The 22,480-nt window shown below is 47.1% G+C and overlaps 3 protein-coding genes across 8 annotated transcripts in view; 1 reads left to right on the top strand and 2 right to left on the bottom strand.

Moving 5' to 3' along the window:
• The window catches only part of UBA7 (ubiquitin like modifier activating enzyme 7), a 48,609-nt gene extending 39,241 nt beyond the window's left edge, over window positions 1-9,368 (bottom strand). For 3 of the 6 annotated variants that reach the window (XM_081184798.1, XM_081184801.1, XM_081184802.1), the window contains exons 1-4: window positions 8,068-8,833; window positions 6,786-6,848; window positions 4,997-5,165; window positions 467-601 (exon numbers count right to left, since the gene is read on the bottom strand). In XM_081184798.1, coding sequence (XP_081040924.1) covers window positions 467-601; window positions 4,997-5,165; window positions 6,786-6,841 — 360 coding nt within the window. In that variant the 5' untranslated portion in view covers window positions 6,842-6,848; window positions 8,068-8,833. Of the gene's footprint in view, window positions 1-466; window positions 602-4,996; window positions 5,166-6,785; window positions 6,849-8,067; window positions 8,834-9,291 lie in introns of those variants that run through there. The other 3 variants (XM_081184799.1, XM_081184800.1, XM_081184803.1) reach the window with 3 other exon arrangements.
• An 82-nt stretch (window positions 9,369-9,450) lies between these two features.
• TCTA (T cell leukemia translocation altered) lies at window positions 9,451-12,729 on the top strand. The gene is made up of 3 exons (XM_081184805.1): window positions 9,451-9,784; window positions 11,650-11,704; window positions 11,847-12,729. Exons 1-3 carry the CDS (start codon window positions 9,520-9,522, stop codon window positions 11,887-11,889), a joined length of 363 nt encoding a protein of 120 aa, XP_081040931.1. The 5' UTR covers window positions 9,451-9,519; the 3' UTR covers window positions 11,890-12,729.
• Window positions 12,730-13,522: 793 nt separating this feature from the next.
• On the bottom strand, window positions 13,523-22,323 carry AMT (aminomethyltransferase). Its single transcript, XM_081184804.1, has 9 exons — window positions 22,168-22,323; window positions 20,500-20,667; window positions 19,492-19,572; window positions 17,847-17,978; window positions 17,536-17,614; window positions 16,048-16,193; window positions 15,183-15,363; window positions 14,751-14,906; window positions 13,523-14,018 (listed from the first exon to the last, which is right to left on the bottom strand). Exons 1-9 carry the CDS (start codon window positions 22,267-22,269, stop codon window positions 13,840-13,842), a joined length of 1,224 nt encoding a protein of 407 aa, XP_081040930.1. The 5' UTR covers window positions 22,270-22,323; the 3' UTR covers window positions 13,523-13,839.
• Window positions 22,324-22,480: the final 157 nt, after the last annotated feature.

Raw genomic sequence — 22,480 nt, 5'->3', positions numbered from 1 at the left:
GTACACCACCCAACACACTGCAGCTATCCCAACCAACCACAGACATGAGAGCTGATCCCCAGTTTGAGCTTCAGGTGCAGCCTCAGAACAAAACAGTGGCACTTGAAGATCACTAGGCCATAAATCATCACTATGAGAAACAGCTGGGCATGGGCAACAGGCCTGTTGCTTTCATTGGGTAAAGAGCAAAAGCTCTCCCGCTGATGTAGGTCAGAGCCTGCTGAAGCACTGGAAACAGTGGTCACATTCACAGCACCCCATGGCTCCCCCCCCAAAGAATCCTGGGAACTGTGGCTTCCCCTCAGGCACCCTTCACCAACTACAGTTCCCAGGAGTCTTTGGGGGAAGTCATGTGCTTTAGAGGTGGGGAAAATGCACTTGAAATGGATAGTGTGGATGTGAGTTTGATTTTTTTATCATCGCTAGAGTCACTCCCATGACATGAGACACACAGCTCTGTCCTTACCTGGAAAGTAGACAAGAAGCTCTCAGACAGCTCATTGGTATAGGCATGCACAGGGACATATGCGTTCAATTCTGCAAGGCGGCACTGGGAGACCAGAGCTCGGTTTTGCCCCACATCATTCTCCGACAGATAGAACTGCAGAGAAACAGCAATGCTAAGAGTGAGGATGGTGGGGGAGGATCGCATTGTGGAGCTGAGTGGATTTCACCAGTGCTTTTTTTCTGGAGGGACGCAGGGGTACGCATACCCCTAAACATTTTGTGAATCTTTGGACTTTTGTCCACTTACTGTATTTATTTTCCCCGATTTGAACAATAAAACGGTTATTTTCTTGAGTCAAAATGAGAGTACCCCTAAATATATTTTTTAAGGAAAAAAAGCACTGGATTTTACTCTTTTACCCACTGCTCTACCACCAAATTCAGGACCCAGCTACATAGGATATTAGCAATGCCATTAACAATCATGTTTATTTAACATGAATATTTATTCATGTTATTTAAATTTTTTTAAAAAATATTTTAAAAATATTCAATCCTGAGCACAGGTGGGAGATTGTTTCAAAAATGGCAGCATGCAAGGAAGGCAGGTTTAAGCACACTTGGGGGGGGGGGAGTCACTCTTTAGTATCAATGGGAGCTTTCCCCCCTAATGGTAATTAACACAAGCAGGGAGGGGGGTTTCAGAGAGATTATGGCTGGAGAGAAGGCTTAAACCTCCCATCTCCATATTCTGTGATCTATGAAAAAAAAATGCCCCTCCCCACACATTGTGTGTTGTTGTTGTTTTAAAAAAACGCCACCACAAATCGCATTATCAATGTCACACGCAGTTAGGCCCTCAGTACTACGCTGGCTTAGAGCAGACTCAGAATTTGGCTTCCAGCTCCATTCACAGACTCCATCCATCATCAGATATATGCTTTAAAAAGGGAGTGTGCCTATTTCTTCATCAGCATAGGGCGGGTTGCAATTCATTATGTGATTGCACCAGAAAACAGGGTGCAGAAAAGAGCATTGTGAGAATATCAGCTTTTATCGACGATTTTGTTATTTAAAAAAACCAAGCTTCTTGTCCTAATTGTTGCAAGCATAGGCTTAAAACTGTGAGAGCAATGCTTAGTGAAATCTCAGGAGTCCCGAGAGAAACTTGTCAGGGATTCAGGAACTTCCGGGTTGACGCGATCTGGAAATGGCGGATTCCCTCCGAGCTGCGGAGGGAATCGGCTCTACTGAGGACGGGTCTTTGCCGCGCCGGCGACGCGGGGACCCTTAAAAACCGCAGGCGCGGAAGCCTGCGGACTGAAGACTCGGCGGGTGCCTTAAGCGCCCCCCCTGATCCACGAAGAGCCTTTTTAAAGGCTGCGGAGAGGATACGGGGGTGGCGTGGCACTGAGAGTCGACCGCTACCTCGGTGGAGCGAAGCCGCGAGCCATGACCAGAGAGCGCTGACTTTCTTCCTTGAAAATTTGGACTGAAAGAATTACCCGTGAGTAAGACAGATTGGGACTTAAAAAATTTTACCCTGAATTGGAGACGACCGGGGGGTGTGCTAAAAGGAAGTCCGCACCCCCCCCTGCAGACGATCTAAGCAACGACATAAGAGCTAAGCTGGAGAGCCTACCCTTGGTGGGGTGAGTTAAAAAGGACACTAACTTTCAAGATTTAGTTAAAGGAAATTTTGTGCTGGAGAGTGGAGTTTTGGAGACCCTTTTTATGTTTTGAACAACCCCCCCTCCCGGGCTCGGGAACGTCCTGCCTTTGTGCCTGTGTAAGAGCTGCGGAGTTTTGACAGCTGTCAAAGCTGTCAAACGGGCAGTTTAAAGCGGAAAAATCACTATTTAAGATCCCCCTGGATTAAGACGAGTTATAATTGAGCTAAAATTGTTGGAAACAAAGTAACAATAACAAGCTAAAGGACTGTTGGAGAAAAGACTAATAAGTAACCAGATTCCCCCTAGGGGGAATTCTGTGAAACTACAATGGATACAATGGCTGTGGATGGAAAGTTACTAGTGGAAATCGAAAGGATGTTTCAATTGGTGGGAATCTTACAAGAGCAGAGCTTAGCCATGAATAAACAACTTAACATTATGACCTTGGGAACAGGCAACTCTGCTGTTTGTATTGAGGACCTGAATGAGAAAGAATCCACAGCTGAATGGGAAACAATGTCTACAGAGGTGGAAGAGACTAAACAAGAAAAAGAGAAAGTAACCTTGGGAAACAACAACCAAAAACTGACATCTGTGGAACACAAGCAAGGAGACTCTGGGAACACATCTACCACAAGTCTGCGAAAGATGCAGAAGAAGAAGGAGGAGGTTCTGGGACAATATGGAATACAGGAACTTAAAATAAAGAAGTATGATTGGGGCCTCCGTTTGGACTATGACTTTGAGGATACAGGCTTTGTGGAAATACTCCAGCAGTTGCTTTCAAATCTCCTTGTGGAAAGAGAATATGTTTTGATGGTGAAAGATCTTTTTCCAGACTCGACGACTGACATAAAGGACTACCAACAAGACCGGCGGAGAGGGACTGAAAGGGACTTGAAAGCCTTGGACGTGAGGAACCCAGGCTGAGAATCTTGACTTTGGATTTTTATTGGGAAGGGACAAAAACCGGGGATGGGAGGGAGGGAAGAGGAGATTCTTAAAAACTCTTAAGACTTTCAGGTTTGGTTAATATGACTTTTAATCAAGACAAAATGAAAAATCGATGGAAGAGAACTTAAGTCCAACTTAGGAAAATCAATTTTTTTATTAGAAAAGAGGTAACAAAATGAATAAGATGGTTAAGAGGAGAAATACCAACTTGCTGATATAATCCTGGGAATTGGGATGCACGAGGGGTGGGTGGGGGGAAGTCAGGGAACAAGGTTATGAGAAGAGGATCTGCTGAATTTATACATGTTTGTGTCTTGTGTTATTTTTGTGTCTGTATTGTCGTTATAAAAGCGGAAAACCCAATAAAAATCTTATAAAAAAAAAAAAAAGAAACTTGTCAGGGATTCCAGTGGCCAAGGGGCAGGACTTCAGCACCTTGAATTGCCGCTAGCTTTCCCCATATCTTCAATAAATTATGCAAAAATGTGCCTATTTATTCAGATTATTAATTCCAGTATGTCCGGGCTCAATATTTCAATACTTCTAGGTTAGGATAGGTATGTTGTTAAACCAACATTGCAAACATACTACTCCAGTCTTTGAAACCAAATATACTGAAGGAGACGTTGAGAACATTGGGGAAGGGCTGTAGCTCATTGGTAGGGCATCTGCCTTGCATGCAGAAGGTCCCAGGTTCAAACCCCGGAGTCTCCAGGTAGTACTGGGAAAGACTTCAGTACAGAAACCCTGAAGAGCAGCTGCCAGTCAGTGCGGCCAATAATAAACTAGATGGGCCAATGGTCTGAGTCAGTATAAGGCAGCTTGCTGTGTTTCTTGTGAGAACCAGGGTACCAGAAGGTGGAGTTTTAAAATTAATTTCAAAACAAGCTGTTGTGAAATTCATAGCCTAATGTAGCAGCATTTCCAGTTCTGACTACTTTTAATAATAGCAGCAACTGACTCACCAGACTTCCCAAATTATGCAACCTTGTTTGAATCTCATGACTAGATTATGCTGGAAGCCATGAAACTACCAATAATTGGTTTTTTGTGGGGGGCATCTAATTGTAGTTATTATTACAGTGGGCTATAGACTGGGATCAGTCAAGAGTTCAGGTGACTTATGATTTAATATAGAATGTTGGGACATAAAGGGCAAATGAAGCAAAATTTGCTGTATAAGTGACAGATTCTAGCCTTTGTCATGACAGCATATTGATTAATTTATTTGGACTAATAGTATGCTCTGCCTAGAGTTCTCACAGAGTTCTGGGTTTCAGAATAAAATTATATGAAAACAATATAGGATTGAAGAATACATGTGAATAGCTTGGCACAAAATCACTAGAGTCAACAACAAGGTCACCACAGATACCCAGTGTGAGCTCTGGAAGGACTTGTTAGCAAACATGTCATACACAAGAACTTATCAAATAATGGAAAATGTATGCAGTCTATATTTTCATACCTTGACTATTACACACACTCTCTCTCTACATAGATAGATAGATAGATAGATAGATAGATAGATAGATAGATAGATAGATAGATATAACCTTGGTATAGAATCCTGGGCTCCTTTTACTAGGTCCTAATTTGGAAATTACGGTTGCAATCCTATACACTTACGTAGGAAGATGGGGAGCTTGCTTCTGACTTGGCATGTATAGGATGTTGCCTCAGAGAGGCACTGCTGCAAATATATATTAAGGAAGTGGGGGGGATGGCCCAGAGGAATGCAACAATGATAGAAAAAATGATAGAAAAAAAGCCATAGGGTATGTTAACAGTGCCAGCAAGGGAAGAGGACTTTGTGCCACATTTCCTTGTTTGCTAGGCAAAGCCTCTCACATGTTCAATCCTACACATGTAAACTCAGAACACCATTGAGCAGATATAGGATTTCACCCTGGGCTGCATACCTGTGAAGAAAGGTCACTCCACTGAGTCTCACTCTGGTCATGGACAGTGACAGATTTCACTCCTGCAAGGATGACGTTCTTGGCAATCTCCACCCCCAGGCCCTTCATTCCAGAGACCAGCACAGCTGCTCCCACTATCTTCTGCATGGCCTCATAGCCCAGAACATAGCTAGGAGGGAAAGCACAGCTCTGTGTTTGAAATATGGTGAGTTATGAAGTCCTGGACAGTAGAATTCCCTCACCAGCTTCCCTTAAACTCCACCTCTACTTTCCCCTTGCCAGCCACTTGTACCTGCCCCCACCTCAGCTATGGTAGTCACTAACATATTACCCCCAAAGAGGAAATGGGTCACAAACAAGAGGACACAGATTTGCATGAAATGTACACATGCTGATTTATATGTGCAGATTCAATTTTAGAAATAATTGGGGGGGTGTACGATGGGAGTAGAAGCAGAATCTTGCTGCTCCAGCCCCAGAGTCTTTAAAAGGCATCTTCCAGCTGCCCTGATCACCAATAAACAGTGGAATACTAGAAGGGGGCATGTTCTGGAAAACACTCTTAAAACCATAAACACACCTATGGTTCAGAGCCCCAGTACAGCCTTCCCATATGATTGTGGGAACATCCAAGAACTGCTGGAGGCATTACAGGAGTAAGGGCACATACATGCATATGTGGTGGCAATGTCCAACAGTGGTACATTTTTGGTCTGCAGCAATGCAAGAAATGTCAATCATTTTGAATGAGCTGGTGGATTTCTCATTGTTCCTTTTGAACATGTTTGAAAATTACAATTTACACATGCATCCAAAGATTTGTTACCGTTCCCGGGTATTGCAGTGCAGTTAGCCATTGTACAAAGCTGGAAGACAGTGGAGGGTTTGGACCTGGACTTATGGTATTGGAATGTATGGAATACAGCAGTGGCTGAATGACTAACATATCACCACCAGTGGGTATTAAGAAGTAAGGAAGCATACATTTTTTATTATTATTTTTTCATTTGACACTGCTTGATTGAATCCTTTCACAGTTTGAAACAAAGCTATCCTCCCTCAGAATTTAACTAGACCAAGGTGACTTGCGTGCTTGCTTGGTCTGCTAGCCAGGTACTAACTGAAGATAGGCAACTTCAGGTCTTTACTATTAGCCTGGACGGCTCTTCAAACAGCAACACAATCAACTAGAGGACTGTTCTCTGCCAAGTAGGATATGTGGCCCCCATCACACATACCTTAGTTCAGCTTAGTCTGCCATATTTCCCCAACAAAATACATTCATATCACTGCTCACTCTGTAACATCTTGCCCCAGTCATAGCACTGTGATCATTTTCAGCCACCCAGGCCTCCTCCCGACAATCTGTTTATTGAGCATGCATCCCAATCTCCATGCACAAGGATGGCCTGCAGGTTATACAATGTCTGCTCTTTGCTTATAATTAGTTCTGATTTTTTCTGGGGACGTTATATGTGAATGAGCATTCATCTTGATTTGGTTGTGGTAGTGACTGTGGTGTATTTTGCTCCCTCCCATCAGTCAATCATTATTCCACACTTTTTAGTGTATTTCCCCATCACGTTCCTAACTGCAAAAAGTCTGATTGTTGTTACAGTGGATTTCTTGGGCCTGGGTGTTTTAATCCACTTTAATTGGACAAACCTAAGTTCCCAGTATGCTGTGGAATCCCTTCTCAAAAAACCAGTAGAGGTGTGGAGGTGATCCTGGTCGATATCCCTTTTCAGCTCTGCTAGAATGCTTTTATGTAATGTGTCGCAAGACTTACAATTGGCGAGAGTACAGGTCCTCGTCGATCTCAGGAAGGCTCTTTGAGGCACTCATTCTGCTTCTGCCCATCAGAAAGAAAAAGATGAGTAAATTCCTTTCTGCTTCCACAGCCAGAAGCATCGTGCCTCTGAATACCAGTTGTTGGGAATTGCAAGACAAGCCATTGGCCCATCTATTCCAGCATCCTGTTCTCAAACTAGCCAAACAGATTTTCGTGGGTAGCCTGCAAGCAGGACCCAAACACAACAATACTCTCCCACCTGCAATTCCCAACCAATGGCACTCAGAGGCATACAGTGGAACTAAAACGTTGCCCTCATGTGTGTGAGTGGGTGTACAGTATGTGTGTGCAATGGACAGTGCAATGTTATGCATGTCTACTCAAAAGGAATAATATCAAGGTAAATGGGACTGATCTTTTATGCTGTGAACTGCCTTGACATCTTCGGATGAAGGGAGGTATACAAATTTAATAAATAAATAAAATAAATAAATAAATAAATAAATAACCACAGCAGCCTGAACATAGCCGTAAAATTGATGTGTGAAATCCACCTTTCTGTCTGCCGCTGCCACATCTTAGCTTAGCCCAAACCTGACCAGGTAACACAAAGTTGGCCCCAAGAAACCAAACAGAGAAGGGAGGCATCCTAGTGTGTAAGTGCAGCACCAAGCAATGCAAAGCATGAGAAAAGATGCTTTTTCTGGGTTCTTCCAGATCTGCAATCCCCCAGTGTCCACAAGAGGCACTGCAGCAGAACACCACAGAATTCATATTTCTTTTTCACCTTAAAATAAATGCTCATTAACTTGATTCTTAGCAGCAGCCGTGGGCATAGCCAAAATCCTGGCTACGCCCATGGTAGCCACTAGATTGTCTATAGCTCAAAAGTGGGAGAATATTCATGGCTTATCCCTTCAACCATGGTATGAAAACATATGGAATACTGTAATCACCAAGAAGATAACTCATAAACTTTGCCTTATGAAAGATGAAGAACCTGTGGAACATTTCTATGCTACCTGGTGGATCATCATTTCTTGTGTTTCAGATAACAACCTACTCCTTTCCCATACCATGGAGAGAAATATGGTCTTCCTGGTTAAATACAGAAATGCAATTATACTTACCTGCATAACATAGACATCTCAGTACTGGCTTTCCACATTGACATGTGTCATTGTTTTCTTTTCATTGAATCACAGAACTGTAGAGTTGGAAGGGGTCCCAAGGGTCATCTAGTCCAACCCCCTGCGATGCAGGAAATTCAACAGCTTACCTTTTATTCCACGTTGTGTTCTTGCTTGTAAGGATAAAATGCGATATTGTTCATTTGCAGCACCACCCCGAAAGAAAATTAATGTTCGTTTCCAAGGGGAAATTAAAGCCTCACCTGAACTTGGGGCTCTAACGCAAAGACACAAGCGCCTCAAGGGTGACGGCAACGCTACTGAGGATCCTCTCCAACCCATCAAAGTCTGGCTTCTCCCTCCCTAACGGAGACAAACGAAAGTGAAAGTGAGGTCTTTTCCCGGCAGCCAGGGGATGGCGCAGCGGTGGCTCAGTTTCTTTGCAGCGACTTTGAGCAGGAATTGAAGGCAGTACTGTATTTAGAATGGTCATTAGCCCACGTTCATTATTGTTTTATTTCCTTCCTAGTCCTACTCTGAAACCAAAGCAGTATGAGTAGCCCTTGAATCAAGGGGCGGGCGAGGAGAAGAGAGAGTCAAAACTAGACGCAGCCGAAGTCTGGCTGTGGGAGGGTCTCCCGGTAGCGGCTTTGTACGTACTTTGTAAAGTTTTATGAAACTGGTTGTCCCGATCTGCTTGATTTCCAGTCATTGGGGCAACGGGAGGCTGACCTCCTGGTTCATGAACCGGGCGCGCTCCCACCATATGTAGGTCGACATAGTTCAGTGCTGCTCTCTACACTAACTGGCAGCAGACCTCCAAAAACAGCGACGAACATAGGAGCCAACTTCTGGGGGCCGCGGGGGCTTCGGCCCCTACAATAAAATATTTGAGGGGGCCGCGCCCCACCAAAATTGATGTGTGCGTGCTGCGTCATGTGATCCATTATGAGGGGCGGGGTGGGGTTTATCTTGGGCCCCCACAATATTTTGTTCAAGTTGTCACCCCTGGCTACGAAAAACAGCGAAGCCATTTCAGGGAAAGTTTCAAAAGGTTCTCACAGAAGGGCGGGGGCGTTGCTTCACGGTAGTGTGGTGCTTTCTTTCGAGCAGTGTTTCCTAAGATTATACAGCACCTGCCTTCCCTCGTCGCGCCAGCTAGCTAGCTCACGCCGGGCCTGGAAGGTGATGCCTTGCAAATGCCGCAAGCAAGCAAGCAAAAGTCAATAACAATATATCGGGAAAGTTGTGCAACTCAGCCCTGCGCCCGTTTCACCTGAACCTCTTTGAAAGTGGGGGGGGGGGTGGAACTACTCGCGGGCAAAATAGGACAGGATCGGGTTATAAGGGTGAGATCCTAACCAGATCCGCACCAGGAAGAAAGTCCCATTGAGCATAACGGGGGCTTGCACCCGAGTAAACGCGCCCAGTGAAAAAAGCGGTACACTCGAGGTGGGAGGGGGAGAGAACTGGAGGCGGGAAGAGAGCCGCGCGGGGCGGGGCCTGGATCTTTCCCTGGGGCGCACGCGCGGCGCCGCTGACAGTTTCCCCGGGGCTTGTGGCGCAGCGCTTCTCCCTCTCCCGCCGCCTTTGCGAGTGGGATGGCGGCGGCCACGGCGGAGGAGGCGGTGGCTGCTGCGGCGGCGGCTGCTGCTGCTTCTGGGCCGGCGGAGTGGGAGGTGCCGACGAAGGCGCTGCGGGCTTTCACTTGGCTCTGGCAGGAGTTCATGTCGGACTGGGAGGCCCAGGACTTGCGCGCCGCCCTCTTCCAGCTGCTCCTGCTCTGGCTGCTGGTGAGCTTGCTCGGCATCCAGGTGGCCTGGCGGGTCTACGGCAACACCGTCACGGGCCTCTACTACCGGCAAGGTAGGGCTCCCTTCCGAGGCGGGCGCTGCAGCAGCCGCCGCCGCCTTCTTTGTTTACCTCGCGTGACCCACCCAGCGCTTCCTCTCGCTTCGGCGTAATCCCCGCCCCGGGGTAGCTGCCTCTGTTTTGCTGCTCCGCTTTCGCTTCCTACCCCGTGGCTACGCCTCGCGCTTCTTCTCCTGGCTCTCTTGGGTCCCTCGAAGCCTCGACCTTGCAGGTTGCTAAGGGTCAGTGCCCGAGTCCCCAAACCAAATGCAACCCTTATGGATGAACAGTGGCTGCCCCGGTTGTGATGCAGGCGCATATTTGCTGAGCCGTGGCAACTGGACTTGGAGGCAGACCACTTTTAAGACTAAAAAAAGGAAAAGAAAGAAAGGATGGGCTTTGGAGATGGCTGCCAAGCTCTGTTGCAACAGCCAACTATTCTACACAGTGGAGGCCCCATCTGGTTTAAGGGCCCATCCTCTCTTCGAAGTGGTCCTTTCTAAAACAAGTTGCTGGCCAATTCTGTTACCGTCCAAGTCTGTTAGATGGCCCTTTTTGTCCTGTCATGTTGGGCCACAACAGCAGCTGGGCACTGTTCCTAGTTCCACATTGAATACCAATTCTACATATCCTGCTGCTGACTGACTCCAGAATTGTACAGTAATTGGATACCATCCAGGTCCTAAACTGACCCTGGTGAGATAGTAGATAGGGGGCAAGTTTTGAAAGGTACTTTGCTATGTGCCTGGCACCCAGATGCAATTGTTTACCTGGGTTTCTCTCTGCTGACATCAGGGACCCCATGGGCATAGCCGGGGGGGAGCTCCCCCCTCCATGCACAAAAGAAGGAGCCTGCCCCATAAAAAGCCCAACAAGCAGATCCCCTAAATACCCCTCCAGAAAGATTCTCCTTCCTTTTGTAATACATGACTGAGACTGCTGGGTGCTTGAATAAGAGTATTTCTTCTGTCCTTCTCCTCAACTGCTGTGGGATGCATAATCATGACACAAAGAGCTGTTTAACAATTTTTCTTGCGTGAAATAATGGTGTGTGATTTGTATTCTGTGATTTGTCTTTGGAACCTGCAGTATAAAATGGCTCCCAAACAAGTAACAGTAGCTATATTGCACCCTAATTTTTAGGCATATGTCTTGAGCAAGAGGTAGAAAACTTACTGCACCGTATTTGCAACATATGTTTGCAATATTTGCAATATGTTGCAAATATTGTGTAGTATGTTTTCCACCTCTTTCAACATCTGTTTTGCTCCTCGCACCCAAGTTAAGAGTCATGTGTCGAAGACAAATGTCACAGAAGCTTATGACTGCAATCCACTAACTGGTTTAACCAGTGCCTGGATTTAAGCCAATTTAGTTCTACTGCCTTCAATGGGACATTCACCTTAAATCTATTTGCTTTAATTTAATAGGGTTTGTGTGAACTGAACTAAAAAAAAATCATATTAAAAATGACCTTTACTATCCAACCTTTCTCTTATCAAAAACTGAGATCATGTTAATTTGGGGAGAGTTTTGGAATAACTGACTGGCATTAATTTTTATTTTCATCCGTTACATACTTTTCTTGGTAATCTTTTTGGTCAAACCTTTTCAAACTAACGATCAGTTAATTGTCAGGATTAAACTATATATCCTCTCATGTGTCTAGGAATATAGGAAGGGGTCTTATAGCAGGCCACCCCATTGCTTCACCTGACTCAGTATTGTTTACATCAGCAGCATTTCCTTTGATTTTGAATTGTGTTCGCAAAGGAAGCTGGATTTGCAGCCACCACTGATTACCAGCTGATCTATTTGGAGTCAAAGGACTGCCAGTTGAGAAGTCTTCCTGACTAACAATATTCTCTTCTCCTTCCCAGGTCCGGGAGGGCAGAATGGAGGGACACCAGATGGATCCTCACACTTCTCAATGTGGTGAGTTGATTTATCCATTGCCTTCCAGCCCCTCCAGATGATGGAATCGGTGCTCATGGGGATCTGATGCTGGAGGAATACAGGATGTGTAATCCCTGTTAACTCGTGATTTAAAGTTTCGGTCTGTTTTGTTTTCATTTAGGGAGAGTTCAAGTAATGAGAGTATGAAAACGCATCGGGAGTGATGGCAGAGGTTACTAAGCCAAGCTCCTGCTGCTCTAGGAGCATAGAGGACGCTGACGCCCGCCTGCCTGCCTGCCCGCCCAGAGGCCTCGCTCTTTCAGTGCTGAGGAGACAGCAGCTATAGTCGCCCTTTCTCTCATCCTGTGGCCTGAGCTGCTGGTCAACGCTGGTGCTGTGAAAACTGTTACTGTCCATCCATTTAACCAAGCACTGAGTCTCAGGATTGCTCTACTCAGGTTGGGAAGCTGCAGTTTCCCCCCTTCATTAAGCTGTCTGCATTTCTTCTTCTTCTTCTGCCACAAGTTATTTTGCAGACTGACCTTGAGCCTGCCTCTCTTCAATGTAAATATCAAACCCATTGCTGGCCTGGAACTTGTTTCTTTCTGCAGTGGTGCTTGGATTTCCCTTGCCTTGAACTGGCCTCAACTTGTAAGAGAGGCAGACGCCAGGGCTGATGAAGAAATTATTTCTCCAGCTGAGCTTAAATTGCTCTTTGCTAAGTATCCCCAATCTTGTGTTGGAAAGCTACAGAGACTTGCTTAGTCTGACCGATTCAAACCCTTGCTGGTTCCTTGCCCCTGGTCAGATTTTGCAGTCTGTGCCAATGACTATCTTAGAGCTCACTAGTTCTAAAATAGTTCTGCTCCAAAATCATACTACTTGGTGTTCAATCCCTGGAAGAGTCAGGTGATTGTGTGTGTTCTGTAGCTATGTAATGCTGGAGCTGCTGATGTGATATTGAGCATCCCTCTATTTTACCATCCACTGCCCTCTTATTCCCCGGTTGTGTGTAATGTATGGGTTTAATGTATGGGTTATAAAAGAGTGATGGAAAAATTGAATATAGTCTTGACTCTTATTGCAATAGCTGTTGAGTACTTGTGTACATATGCAGAACATAGATTAGGGTTTTTTTGTATTTACTTAAAGTTCCAAAATATCAGAGTTTGCTCTGAAGTAACTCAGAGCAAAGCTGTCAGTGACTGCCTCTGTTGAACAGCATTCCTGCTCAAATATGATAGGTGCCTGCTATCTGTACTTTCCATAAACAACTGAAGATCTTTTTGGCTTTTTTGTACTGTTTGAAAATTTCCTTGAGATGCATATAAATACATACTAATTCCCCAAGATAGCTGCTGCACAAAAAGTATTTTATCTCTATTTATGCGGAGCAGTTCATAGCAGCTCTCAATATTAGTGTCTTCAGCATCCAAAGTAAAAAATGGTTCCTTCAAATGTAGTTCTGAATCTTCTAGGCTAGATGGCAGTAAGAAAACAAAGGGGTTTGCTCAAGTTGAAACACTATTTAAATATGCCCCCTCCAGAAAAATAGTAAGAAGAGCAGGCCTTTGGCTACATATTAATTGGTATAAACATTATTTGGAAGAAGAAGCCCACATCAGGGCATGATTTCTCTTTTTTGAGAAGTAGCAAGTACATCTTTCTTCCCCTACGCTACAGGGAGAATATTTACCAAACTGGTAAAATGAATGCGCTGAGCCTACGTATGGGAAATAGAAGGAATAAACCAAGAAGCTTGTTCTTTACTTTTGTTGCAATGTAAGGGTCTTCTTCCTGCTAGCTGAGCATGCATCAGACCATTTCAAGAAAAGGAGCAGATTGAAAAGGGCAGAAGAAAATTCAAGGACTTTTTAATATTTGGGGATAAATGCAAAAGGGGGGTGGGTGGAGTTCTGGAGATCAAGTCATTGGGATCTTTCTGCTTTCAGCAATAGGCCAAGAGGCAGATGAGACTGGAACATGTTGTCAAGTCTTTCTCAGTTGCCTGCCTCTTCAGTTGTTAACGTCCCCAACATCCCCTGAAATAGTTTCTCTCTTTTTAGGGTTGTTTTCCTTTCAGTAACCACCTTTGTGGCAGAGCCCTAATGGAACTGAGGGACCCTTTATAGGCAGGCCAGAATACAAAACTGAAAGCCAGTGCCAGCAGCAGCCTATTTCACTGTGTAGTAATTGGTGGCTACAAAGGGTATCTTGGTCACTAGAGAAGGGCAGCTCTTCTTCCTCACTTCTACAGTGAGGGCTGTGCTCAGTTTGCTGTAGTCACTCTCCACGTATCCCATGGCGATGTTCTTCTGCAGGCAGGGGGAAGGGCAGCCACTGGTGACCTCACCTAGCGCATGAAGGAACGGACAGGGCACTTATCAAAAGCAAACATACAATTTCTGCATTAAATGATCAATAAAAATTGCTGCCAAAAATGCAACTTCTTCCCAATTTCTATAAGTAGGGTGGAGAGCCTAGTTTTCTACACACACCAATGGCCCTAAGAGCAATTAACACGCATGGCCCTTTAATGATCCACTAAAGACAAGAAGAATGCAAACAAGCTATGAAGAGCATATACTGCCATAAGGTTTGTTGCTGCTTTCTGTATGCAGTTCCAATAGAACACCTCTAAAAGGCTGCATTCTGCAATAATCTTCAATGAGGTTCACTTACTAGAATGTACTACTCTGCAGCCTGCAGGGAGTTAATAGAAGCAAATCCACTATATATTTTGAAAGCTTTGTCCCCTACGCCTTTGGACACTTCTCAATACACCTTACCCAAATTTGGCATGGTGGTTTGAGAGATCAAGGAGCAGGTTTTCATCCATGTTCATATATAAATGGACACAATTTTGAAGGGAAATGGTGGGCAGCCTTTAAAAACTTGCACTGGTTTTGTTTCCAAGAATTCATGAGTACAAGGCTGCTAGTTCTAAACAAAGCTGTGCACTGAACATCATTGCCTGCAGTATGACCAAGCACAGCAAGTATTACATGCTTATTGGGGTGCATGTTGTAGCAGAGGGCTGATGTGTCATCTTCCTAAACAGTACTCAGAAGCTTGGAGAACCTACCAATGGCCTTGCCCTCTGGGCTGAGAATGGGCATGTGCTGCCGGATGGGAGGCCCTGAAGAAGTCAGCCCCACACGTTTCCTTTTGGGCTTCTCTTTGATTTGGGCCAGTATGATTGATGCACCGGGGAAATCCATGGCAGCACGGCGGCGTTTCCCTGAGAAGCAATTGGAAATAAGGTGTCCTGTTAAGGCCAACAGAACAAGAATTCCCCCGCCTGTGGTCCAAATTACCCTCACCACATAGTGTCCCATCACCATGGAAGGCCTAGTGCAGCTTCTCTCCCATTCCAAAAAAACACCCTTGTTCCATGCCCAGTCTACTCTGGGGTGCAGGAATGGGTAACTTTTTGCCTATTTGATATTGGCCAGGAATGTCAATGGGAAGGCAAGCAGGGCAGGGAGAGAAATCCAGAATTTCAGCTAGCACCTACCAAGGGTCCATATCAGACTGGCTTCCACAGGGGTTGTGCTCTCATCAATGTCGTTCCCATACAGACACAGACCTGCCTCCAAGCGCAAACTGTCCCGGGCTGCGAGTCCTGCCAGCCACACAGTGGAGTCCTTAAGCAGCAGCTCAGCCAGCTCCACAGCTCGGCTTGCAGGCACAGAGATCTGGGCACAGAGGAGCACAGTGATTTGGTCCGTGTGATTTTTGCCACCCTTCCCCCCCCCACTCCCAACTTCAAGTCACCTGGCCCAATCCTGCACGCTAGCTCAATCTGAGGCTATGTCCAGGCTTGCCTGACACCCTTCTCGCCCAAGCCAACCTGATTCAATAATCCCCTTCTTCATCAATACGCTGTCCTCCCAGCCTGAAATAGCTTTTTTGCTTCTCAGTGCACAACATCAGTGCTCCTGCTCCTCCCACCTCTTTTTGCTTAGCTGAGCCAAGCCCTGACCGTGTAAAGGTAAAGGACCCCTGACAGTTAAGTCCAGTCAAAGGTGACTATGGGGTTGTGGCATACATCTCGCTTTCAGGCTGAGGGAGCCAGTGTTGGTCCACAGACAGCTTTCTGGATCATGTGGCCAGCATGACTAAACCGCTTCTGGCACAACGGGACACTGACGGAAACCAGAGCGCACGGAAACGCTGTTTACCTTCCTGCTGCAGCGGTACCTATTTATCTACTTGCACTGGTGTGCTTTTGAACTGCTAGGTTGGCAGGAACTGGGACCGAGCAACGGGAGCTCACCCCGTCGTGAGGATTCAAACTGCTGACCTTCTGATCGGCAAGCCCAATAGGTTCAGTGGTTTAGTCCACAGCACCACCCACGTCCCATTCCCTGACCGTGTACCTCTACGCCATCCTCGCCTGTGTAGCCACAGCGGGTGACCCTGCAGCCTGGCACTCCGAAGACACTCATCACTGCACTGGTCATGAAGGGCAGCTTAGCCAGGTTATCTGACACCCCAGCCTGTAGCACTCGGGCCATGGCAGGACCTGGTAGAAAGAAGAAGGGAAATGGCTAGGAGCTTGAAGAGGTGTTAGTTCACCAGGCTCTGCCCTCCCCCCCCCCCAGGAGGTTCAATAAGTCCCAGTTAAATGATGGAGGAAGGAATTGGGCATTTCAAGCTGAATGAAGTGGGTTCAGACACATAAAGGGTGTTGCCCTTGCTGATCTCAGTCAAGGCACATCATTGCCACTGCGGCAGTAGGATAGAATTTACTGCCACATGATGTGGCACAAGCTTAGCCTCTAAAAAGGCTAGGGCAAACTCATGGACGAGTGATCTACCATTAACAGCCACAACAGGTAAATGTAACAGTCCACACTCCTTCCAGGACCAGCCCAAGACATCTTGCTGCCTGAGGTGAAGGACAAGGTAACACCCCACTCCCTAAAGACCTTAGGGACTGGACAGAGATACAAGGAATCAGGTGGTCCCTGAGTCCATCCCCACATGGAATGGCAGAAGGGCTCTATCTTGTCCTGGCGTACCTATACAACTCTGCCATTTAACCCCTTGCTGTTGCTCCTTGCCCTCACAGGATCTGCTTGCTGGGAAAGCTGCCTCACTCTGCCTAATGATAGGGCCAGTCCTCTCCCCTCTGAGTATCAGATGCTGGGGACAAAGAAAAGGGCTATTGCCATCCTAACCTGTTGGGCTGGGCCACTGGTAAGAACAGGGTGTTGGATGAGATGGACTATCAGATGTAGCAGGGCCCTTGGGCTCTTATGGGTGCAGAGCAGCACAGGGGAAAGTGGGTTTGTCATATTCGAAGGCCTTAGGCAAGTCAGTACCACACCAGCTAGCAACAAGCTGGCCTTGCAATGCCCCAATGAGCCTAAAGATGCAAAAAATTAAAATAAAAGTGGGGTAGAAGTGGGGAAGGCTTTGGATGAGGGGTAGGCAACCTAAGGCCCAGGGGCCAGATGCGGCCAAATCGCCTTCTCAATCCGGCCCGCAGACGGTCCAGAAATCAGCATGTTTTTACATGAGTAGAATGTGTCCTTTTATTTAAAATGCATCTCTGGGGTTGTTTGTGGGGCACAGGAATTCGTTCATTTTATTTTATTTTTTCAAAATATATTCCGGCCCACCACATGGTCTGAGGGACGGTGGACCGGCCCACACTGAAAAAGGTTGCTGACCCCTGCTTTGGACAATGGGATTAGCTGTCCCAGGAAGATCAACAGTAAGGCTATTGATTGGTCTGAGAGATGCTACTGTATCCAAGCAATTAAGCAGCAGTTCTGTGCATTCCCTTAAGGCAAATGCCTGGATATTTTGTCTGCTGCTTCCCATAGTAGGGGCAGTTATCACAGGTACATAATATTTACCTTGCAGAGCAAGCAAAGCGTTGTCTGACACTTCCAAGTCCACATCGCAGCCAGCTGCTTTCATTTCCTTCACCTTGTTCTGCAAGCAGAAACAGAGAGCAGCAAGGTCATGACCCACTTGGGGGTGGGGGAAGGCATCTTCCTCTCTTCCATCCCATTCTCTCTCTCACTGAGTCCAGCATCAGCTGCAGCAAGGGACAAAGATCAAGTTTCCCAAAGGATTGGAACTACCTAACTATCGTCTGTGTTTCTGCTGCCGCCTCCCATCTAGGAACAATTCCCTGTAGGATTGGATGGTGAGAAACACATACCTTCATGAGGGCAAAATCCTTGTCCCTGCAACCTGCATTGGAGACCACGTAGAGGTGCTGATCTGAGGTGCTGGTCACAATCAAGTCGTCCATGATGCCTCCTCTTTCATTTGTGAACAGAGACAGAGTGCCCTGAAAGTAAAGCGCAGTTCAGTTATTGGTTGCCAAGAGTGGCTACCGTGTAACAGAAGCCAGGCTTTGGCAGACATGCAGTAATAATAATAAATAGTAATAATGATTTCCCTCTGCATGTTACATCCCTTGTTTTGTGACGGCAATGTGGAATACAGTTGTATTAAGACATGCAAACCTATATTGGCCAGTGTCTGTGACCTCGTGAGGAACAAGCAACTAAACATCAAGAAGAACTTTCTGCCAGTAAGAGCTGTTAGACAGTGGAACAGACTCCCTGGAGGTTTTTAAGCAGAGGCTGGATGGCTACCTGTCATGGATGATTTAGCTGAGATTCCTGCATTGCAGAGGGTTGGATGAGATAACTCTTGGGGTCCCTTCCAACTCAATGATTATATGATCCTCTCCCTCATGCCTACGTAATTGTGCGTCACTACAAAATGTGATTTCTGCAGTGATCCCTTCACTCTTCTCTTTCACAAAGCCACCACCTCTATTATTTTCAAACAAGAGCAGCTAGACAATTTAAATGTCTTGCCATTTTGTGAACCTTTAATAATTTAGTTTTGAATGCTGAGTGTTTGACTCCTGCTATTCATCCTCTTTTTTTCCCTTTTCTATTTTAAAGGGAAGTACAATGGTTATATGGGACGCGGGTGGCGCTGTGGATTAAACCACAGAGCCTAGGGCTTGCCGATCAGAAGATCGGTGGTTCAAATCCCCACAACAGGGTGAGCTCCCGTTGCTCGGTCCCTGCTCCTGCCAACCTAGCAGTTTGAAAGCACGAAGTGCAAGTAGATAAATAGGTACCGCTCCAGTGGGAAGCTAACTGCATTTCCATGCGCTGCTCTGGTTCGCCAGAAGCAGCTTAGTCATGCTGGCCACATGACCCGGAAGCTGTCTGCAGGCAAATGCCAGCTCCCTTGGCCAATAAAGTGAGATGAGCACTGCAACCCCAGAATCGTCCGCGACTGGACCTAATGGTTATATAGCTATCGCCAGGAAGCAAGGTTCTCTCCATTTCACCCCCTCATCCATTAAATGGAAATAGTGTTTTACTGGTGCTAGATTGCAGTTTGCAGGGGTAGCCTTCAATGAATTACATGCATTTAAGAAACACTTCGATCTTATAGAAAAGTCCTGTAAAAGTATTACTTTTACTTAGATCTGTGTCCTGTCATTGCTCAATGGTGCTTGAAAAGTGCCAATCCTTCTTTACATCATTTCCCCCTCCCATCCATTCTATAAGGTGGCCCACTGAGCAACAGTGATTTGTCCAAGATCACACAGTTGATGGATTTGAAGTGGGATGTTCCACATCCAAATTCAGCATGCCATCCTTTATGTTACACTTGTGTGCAACCTAATGAATGGGAATCCTGTGGTGCTGGACTGGACCACAACTCCCACATCCCTGACTCAGCTATGCTGACTGGGGCTGATGAGAGTTCAACAAGATCCAGAGGGCCGAAGGTTTCCCACCGAGGGTGTAACCCATTGGGCTCCAACATACCTGATTAGGCTTCAGCTCTGCTATGTCCCCAACTACTAGGCTCTCTATGAATTTAATCCGATCTCTGCCAAACACTTTAGTCTGTAAAAGAGAGAGTCAACCTCACATCACCAGGGGGCTATGCAGGACCAAGGACAGCACACTTGAACAAAACACCTGAGCCTGGTACTCCCAGGCAGCTGAACTGCTGCTTTGGTGCGGCACAGTTGGGCTTTATTATTTTTCCATTTATTAGACACATTTCTAGATTGCCCTTCCTCCCCAGGGGACCTAAGGTGACGTATAGTAGGATATAAACACACAAAATATGTATCGTAAATAAAACATAATCCTAACCAACATACTACAGGCCACCCCCTATTTATGCAGGGCATTGCATTCCAGGCCATTGCATGCTTCCGTGAAATTGTGTGAAATCAGAAACCCATTGAAAAAGCCTGCAAACACCCCATTCTGCCCTTTTAGTGGCGTTTCAGTGACATCTTTATGACACTTCTGGGGCACTTCTGGGTTTGGCGCTGTGTGCATGTGTGTGATCCCACACATATTGGTCATGGCTAAAACGGGAGTTGCCTTATGAAAGGACAGATCGAGCATGGGGCATAATTCCTTTGGTAAGTAGGCTTAACTCACTGATTGGTCCAAGGCCACCCATTGAACCTGATGGCTGATCAGAGGTGTGAACCTAGGTCTTCCCAGCCAAAGTTCAGCATGTTTCTTACCACACCACCCTTTGGCAGTTCACAAATCTCAGATTGTCAGCTGATACTTATAAAACTGAGTTTTATGCTACGTAGTGATGCTCTTTGGGACAAACACAGCTGCCCACGTTTGTGGACTATCATTGGGGATCTAGCTGCATACTCTCTTGGTGTGTATGGGGGGGGGCTAGGAGGGCTGTCATGGTGAGCTCCTGCACTTCAAAACTGAGCACTGCCCCACTGCTGAAGATGACCCCACAGCGGAAAGGCTGAAACTTCAATGACCTTTGGCTTCCTCCAGCATTACCTGCAGCATATGAGACACATCGAAGAGAGAACAGTGCTGGCGGGTGTGCAGGTGGGACTCCAGGTGGCTGTGTGTATACTGCACTGGGAGGCTCCAGCCGGCAAAGGCCACCATCTTCCCGCCATGGTGCCGGTGAAAGTCATAGAGGGGCGTCTGCTTTAGGCTCTCCTGCAGAGGAAGGCAAGGCATGTTCTGACTGGCAGGTGCCAGCAACCCATCTGAGAGCATCGAAAGGTCAGCAGTCTTGAGATGGGCAACCAGGACTCATTATCACTCGCACCGCTGTCATTCCCAACCCTGGCCACATCAGAAGGAAGAATATCCTGACCTTCTCCAACTCATACCTGTTCTGCTTAAATTAAGCACTGATGTGTGCAGCCCTGGGTGGCCTCAGAGGCTAGACACTGACCTCCAGCTGTCTTGGAGAGTGGACCCATCACCTCCTAGCTGAGAGCCAGCCCCAGGGACCAAACTTTTCCTGTTGGAACAAGGGGTAGCTCTGGTCTCTAAGCTCCCTTTGACCTTTGTGATTAGTGCTTGTTTGCTTAGTGCCTTATCAGAAGTCCAATGTCAAGAGGAAAATAAAGCTGCTTGCCCTTTGTACCCAACCCCCTCTTGCAGGTCTGCAAAGCCTTTCCTGTCTCACTTTCCCACCTGCCTAAGCTCTGGCCTGCACAGTTGGGAGACAGTCACCATGCTCTCCAAAGGAATCACATTTGCTATTTAACACCCTCCCCCTTACCTTCTGCTGTTTTTCGACCATGGCTGTGGTGAGCACCTATCATGGGGCAAAAAGTTGCTGTTTCTCGCTCACCACCGGTATTGGTCAAGGGGTTCAGTAGGGGAGACTCTACCAACTTCCACTCCAACCCCCACATATGGAAGGTTTCTTCCTCCATTCACCCCCCCCCCCGCATCCACCCACTTCATAACAGGAAATTCTTGGGTCACCACCAGGGAAGAACTTTGTTGGAGAAGCCACTACCACTACAGCCCAAGTGCTTAATGCTGAGAATAGCATCTTACTGTATAAACTCTTTCTTTAGAAGCATCCGCTGTGAAATTGCCCCCTCGCCATTAGAATGCCCAGGGAACTGCGCCTGCCTCCGACTCAACCAAAAGGACGCGAGGGGCGCGCGGGCGGGCGAGCGCTCTGTCGAGACTCCTTAGCCTTTTCCGCCCCCAAGGAGATCCCTTGATTTCACCCGGTCTCCCCACAAAAACCAGGCCAAGATCAGCGCTCCCTTTCTAAAACGGGAAGATGCTGGAAATGAAGCCTGCCTGGGGAAGGCAGCCTCCTCGGACCCCTCACTAGTCCTGGCATCTCCGATGCGCGAGAGCTAATGCGAAAGCAATGCACTCTGCACATGCTCTGGGACTACCCAATTCAGATATCCCCCGAACTTTAAAACAGTGACAATAAGCAGGTTGTGCGGTTGACCCGTTTCAGTCATGAGCGTTTGAAAAACAGAGCGCAACTCTTCCAACCCAAAGTCCCCCGCCTGGCCCCCTTCCCTCCGGCACCAGGGCACGGCTGCTTCCCTGGATGCCCGCAGCGAGCCAGCCGCGCTCCGCCACTTCCAACTCCGCGCAAGGCTCGCCTGTTGCCGGGCTTCGGAGCGCACACCTGCAGCCGAGTGGGAGGAGAGGCGGGTGTCCCCAGCTCACCTGCCCGGAGGCGTAGCCCCGCTTCCCGCGCGCGGCAGCTCCGGGGGACCCCCAGCCCGGAGCCGCGAGCCGAACAGCAGCTCCGACGCCGGCCCGAAGCATTTTCCCGGGCGCCCCTACGACATGGCTGGAAAGGACAGCCCCTCCTTCCCTCCCCTGGGCTCAAGTCCCGGGGAGGAGCCTGGGAAATGTAGTCCCGTTCCAGCGGCAAGTGACCAGAGGACTCGCCCTCCCCAGCCGAAGATGAAAAGGAGAGACGCGCACGCCGCTCCCTTTCTGAAGCCATTCTTTTCAGTTGGAAGATTGAGGAGTA

This window comes from Podarcis bocagei (genome assembly GCF_964188305.1).
Source record: "Podarcis bocagei genome assembly, chromosome: 2".
In the NCBI taxonomy this organism is placed as follows: Eukaryota; Metazoa; Chordata; class Lepidosauria; order Squamata; family Lacertidae; genus Podarcis; species Podarcis bocagei.
This window is presented reverse-complemented; position numbering and strand designations above follow the sequence as displayed.

What these genes read in the sequence shown, in the direction of transcription:
- TCTA (XM_081184805.1), top strand. Translation starts at nt 9,520, where the DNA reads ATGGCGGCGGCCACGGCGGAGGAGGCGGTGGCTGCTGCGGCGGCGGCT. An exon ending in GGGCCTCTACTACCGGCAAG is followed by an intron (nt 9,785 to 11,649) that starts GTAGGGCTCCCT and finishes TCTCCTTCCCAG; the next exon opens with GTCCGGGAGGGCAGAATGGA. An exon ending in TCCTCACACTTCTCAATGTG is followed by an intron (nt 11,705 to 11,846) that starts GTGAGTTGATTT and finishes GTTTTCATTTAG; the next exon opens with GGAGAGTTCAAGTAATGAGA.
- AMT (XM_081184804.1), bottom strand. Translation starts at nt 22,269, where the DNA reads ATGCTTCGGGCCGGCGTCGGAGCTGCTGTTCGGCTCGCGGCTCCGGGC. An exon ending in ATGTGTCTCATATGCTGCAG is followed by an intron (nt 19,573 to 20,499) that starts GTAATGCTGGAG and finishes TCTCTTTTACAG; the next exon opens with ACTAAAGTGTTTGGCAGAGA. An exon ending in CAGGCGAGGATGGCGTAGAG is followed by an intron (nt 15,364 to 16,047) that starts GTACACGGTCAG and finishes CTCTGTGCCCAG; the next exon opens with ATCTCTGTGCCTGCAAGCCG.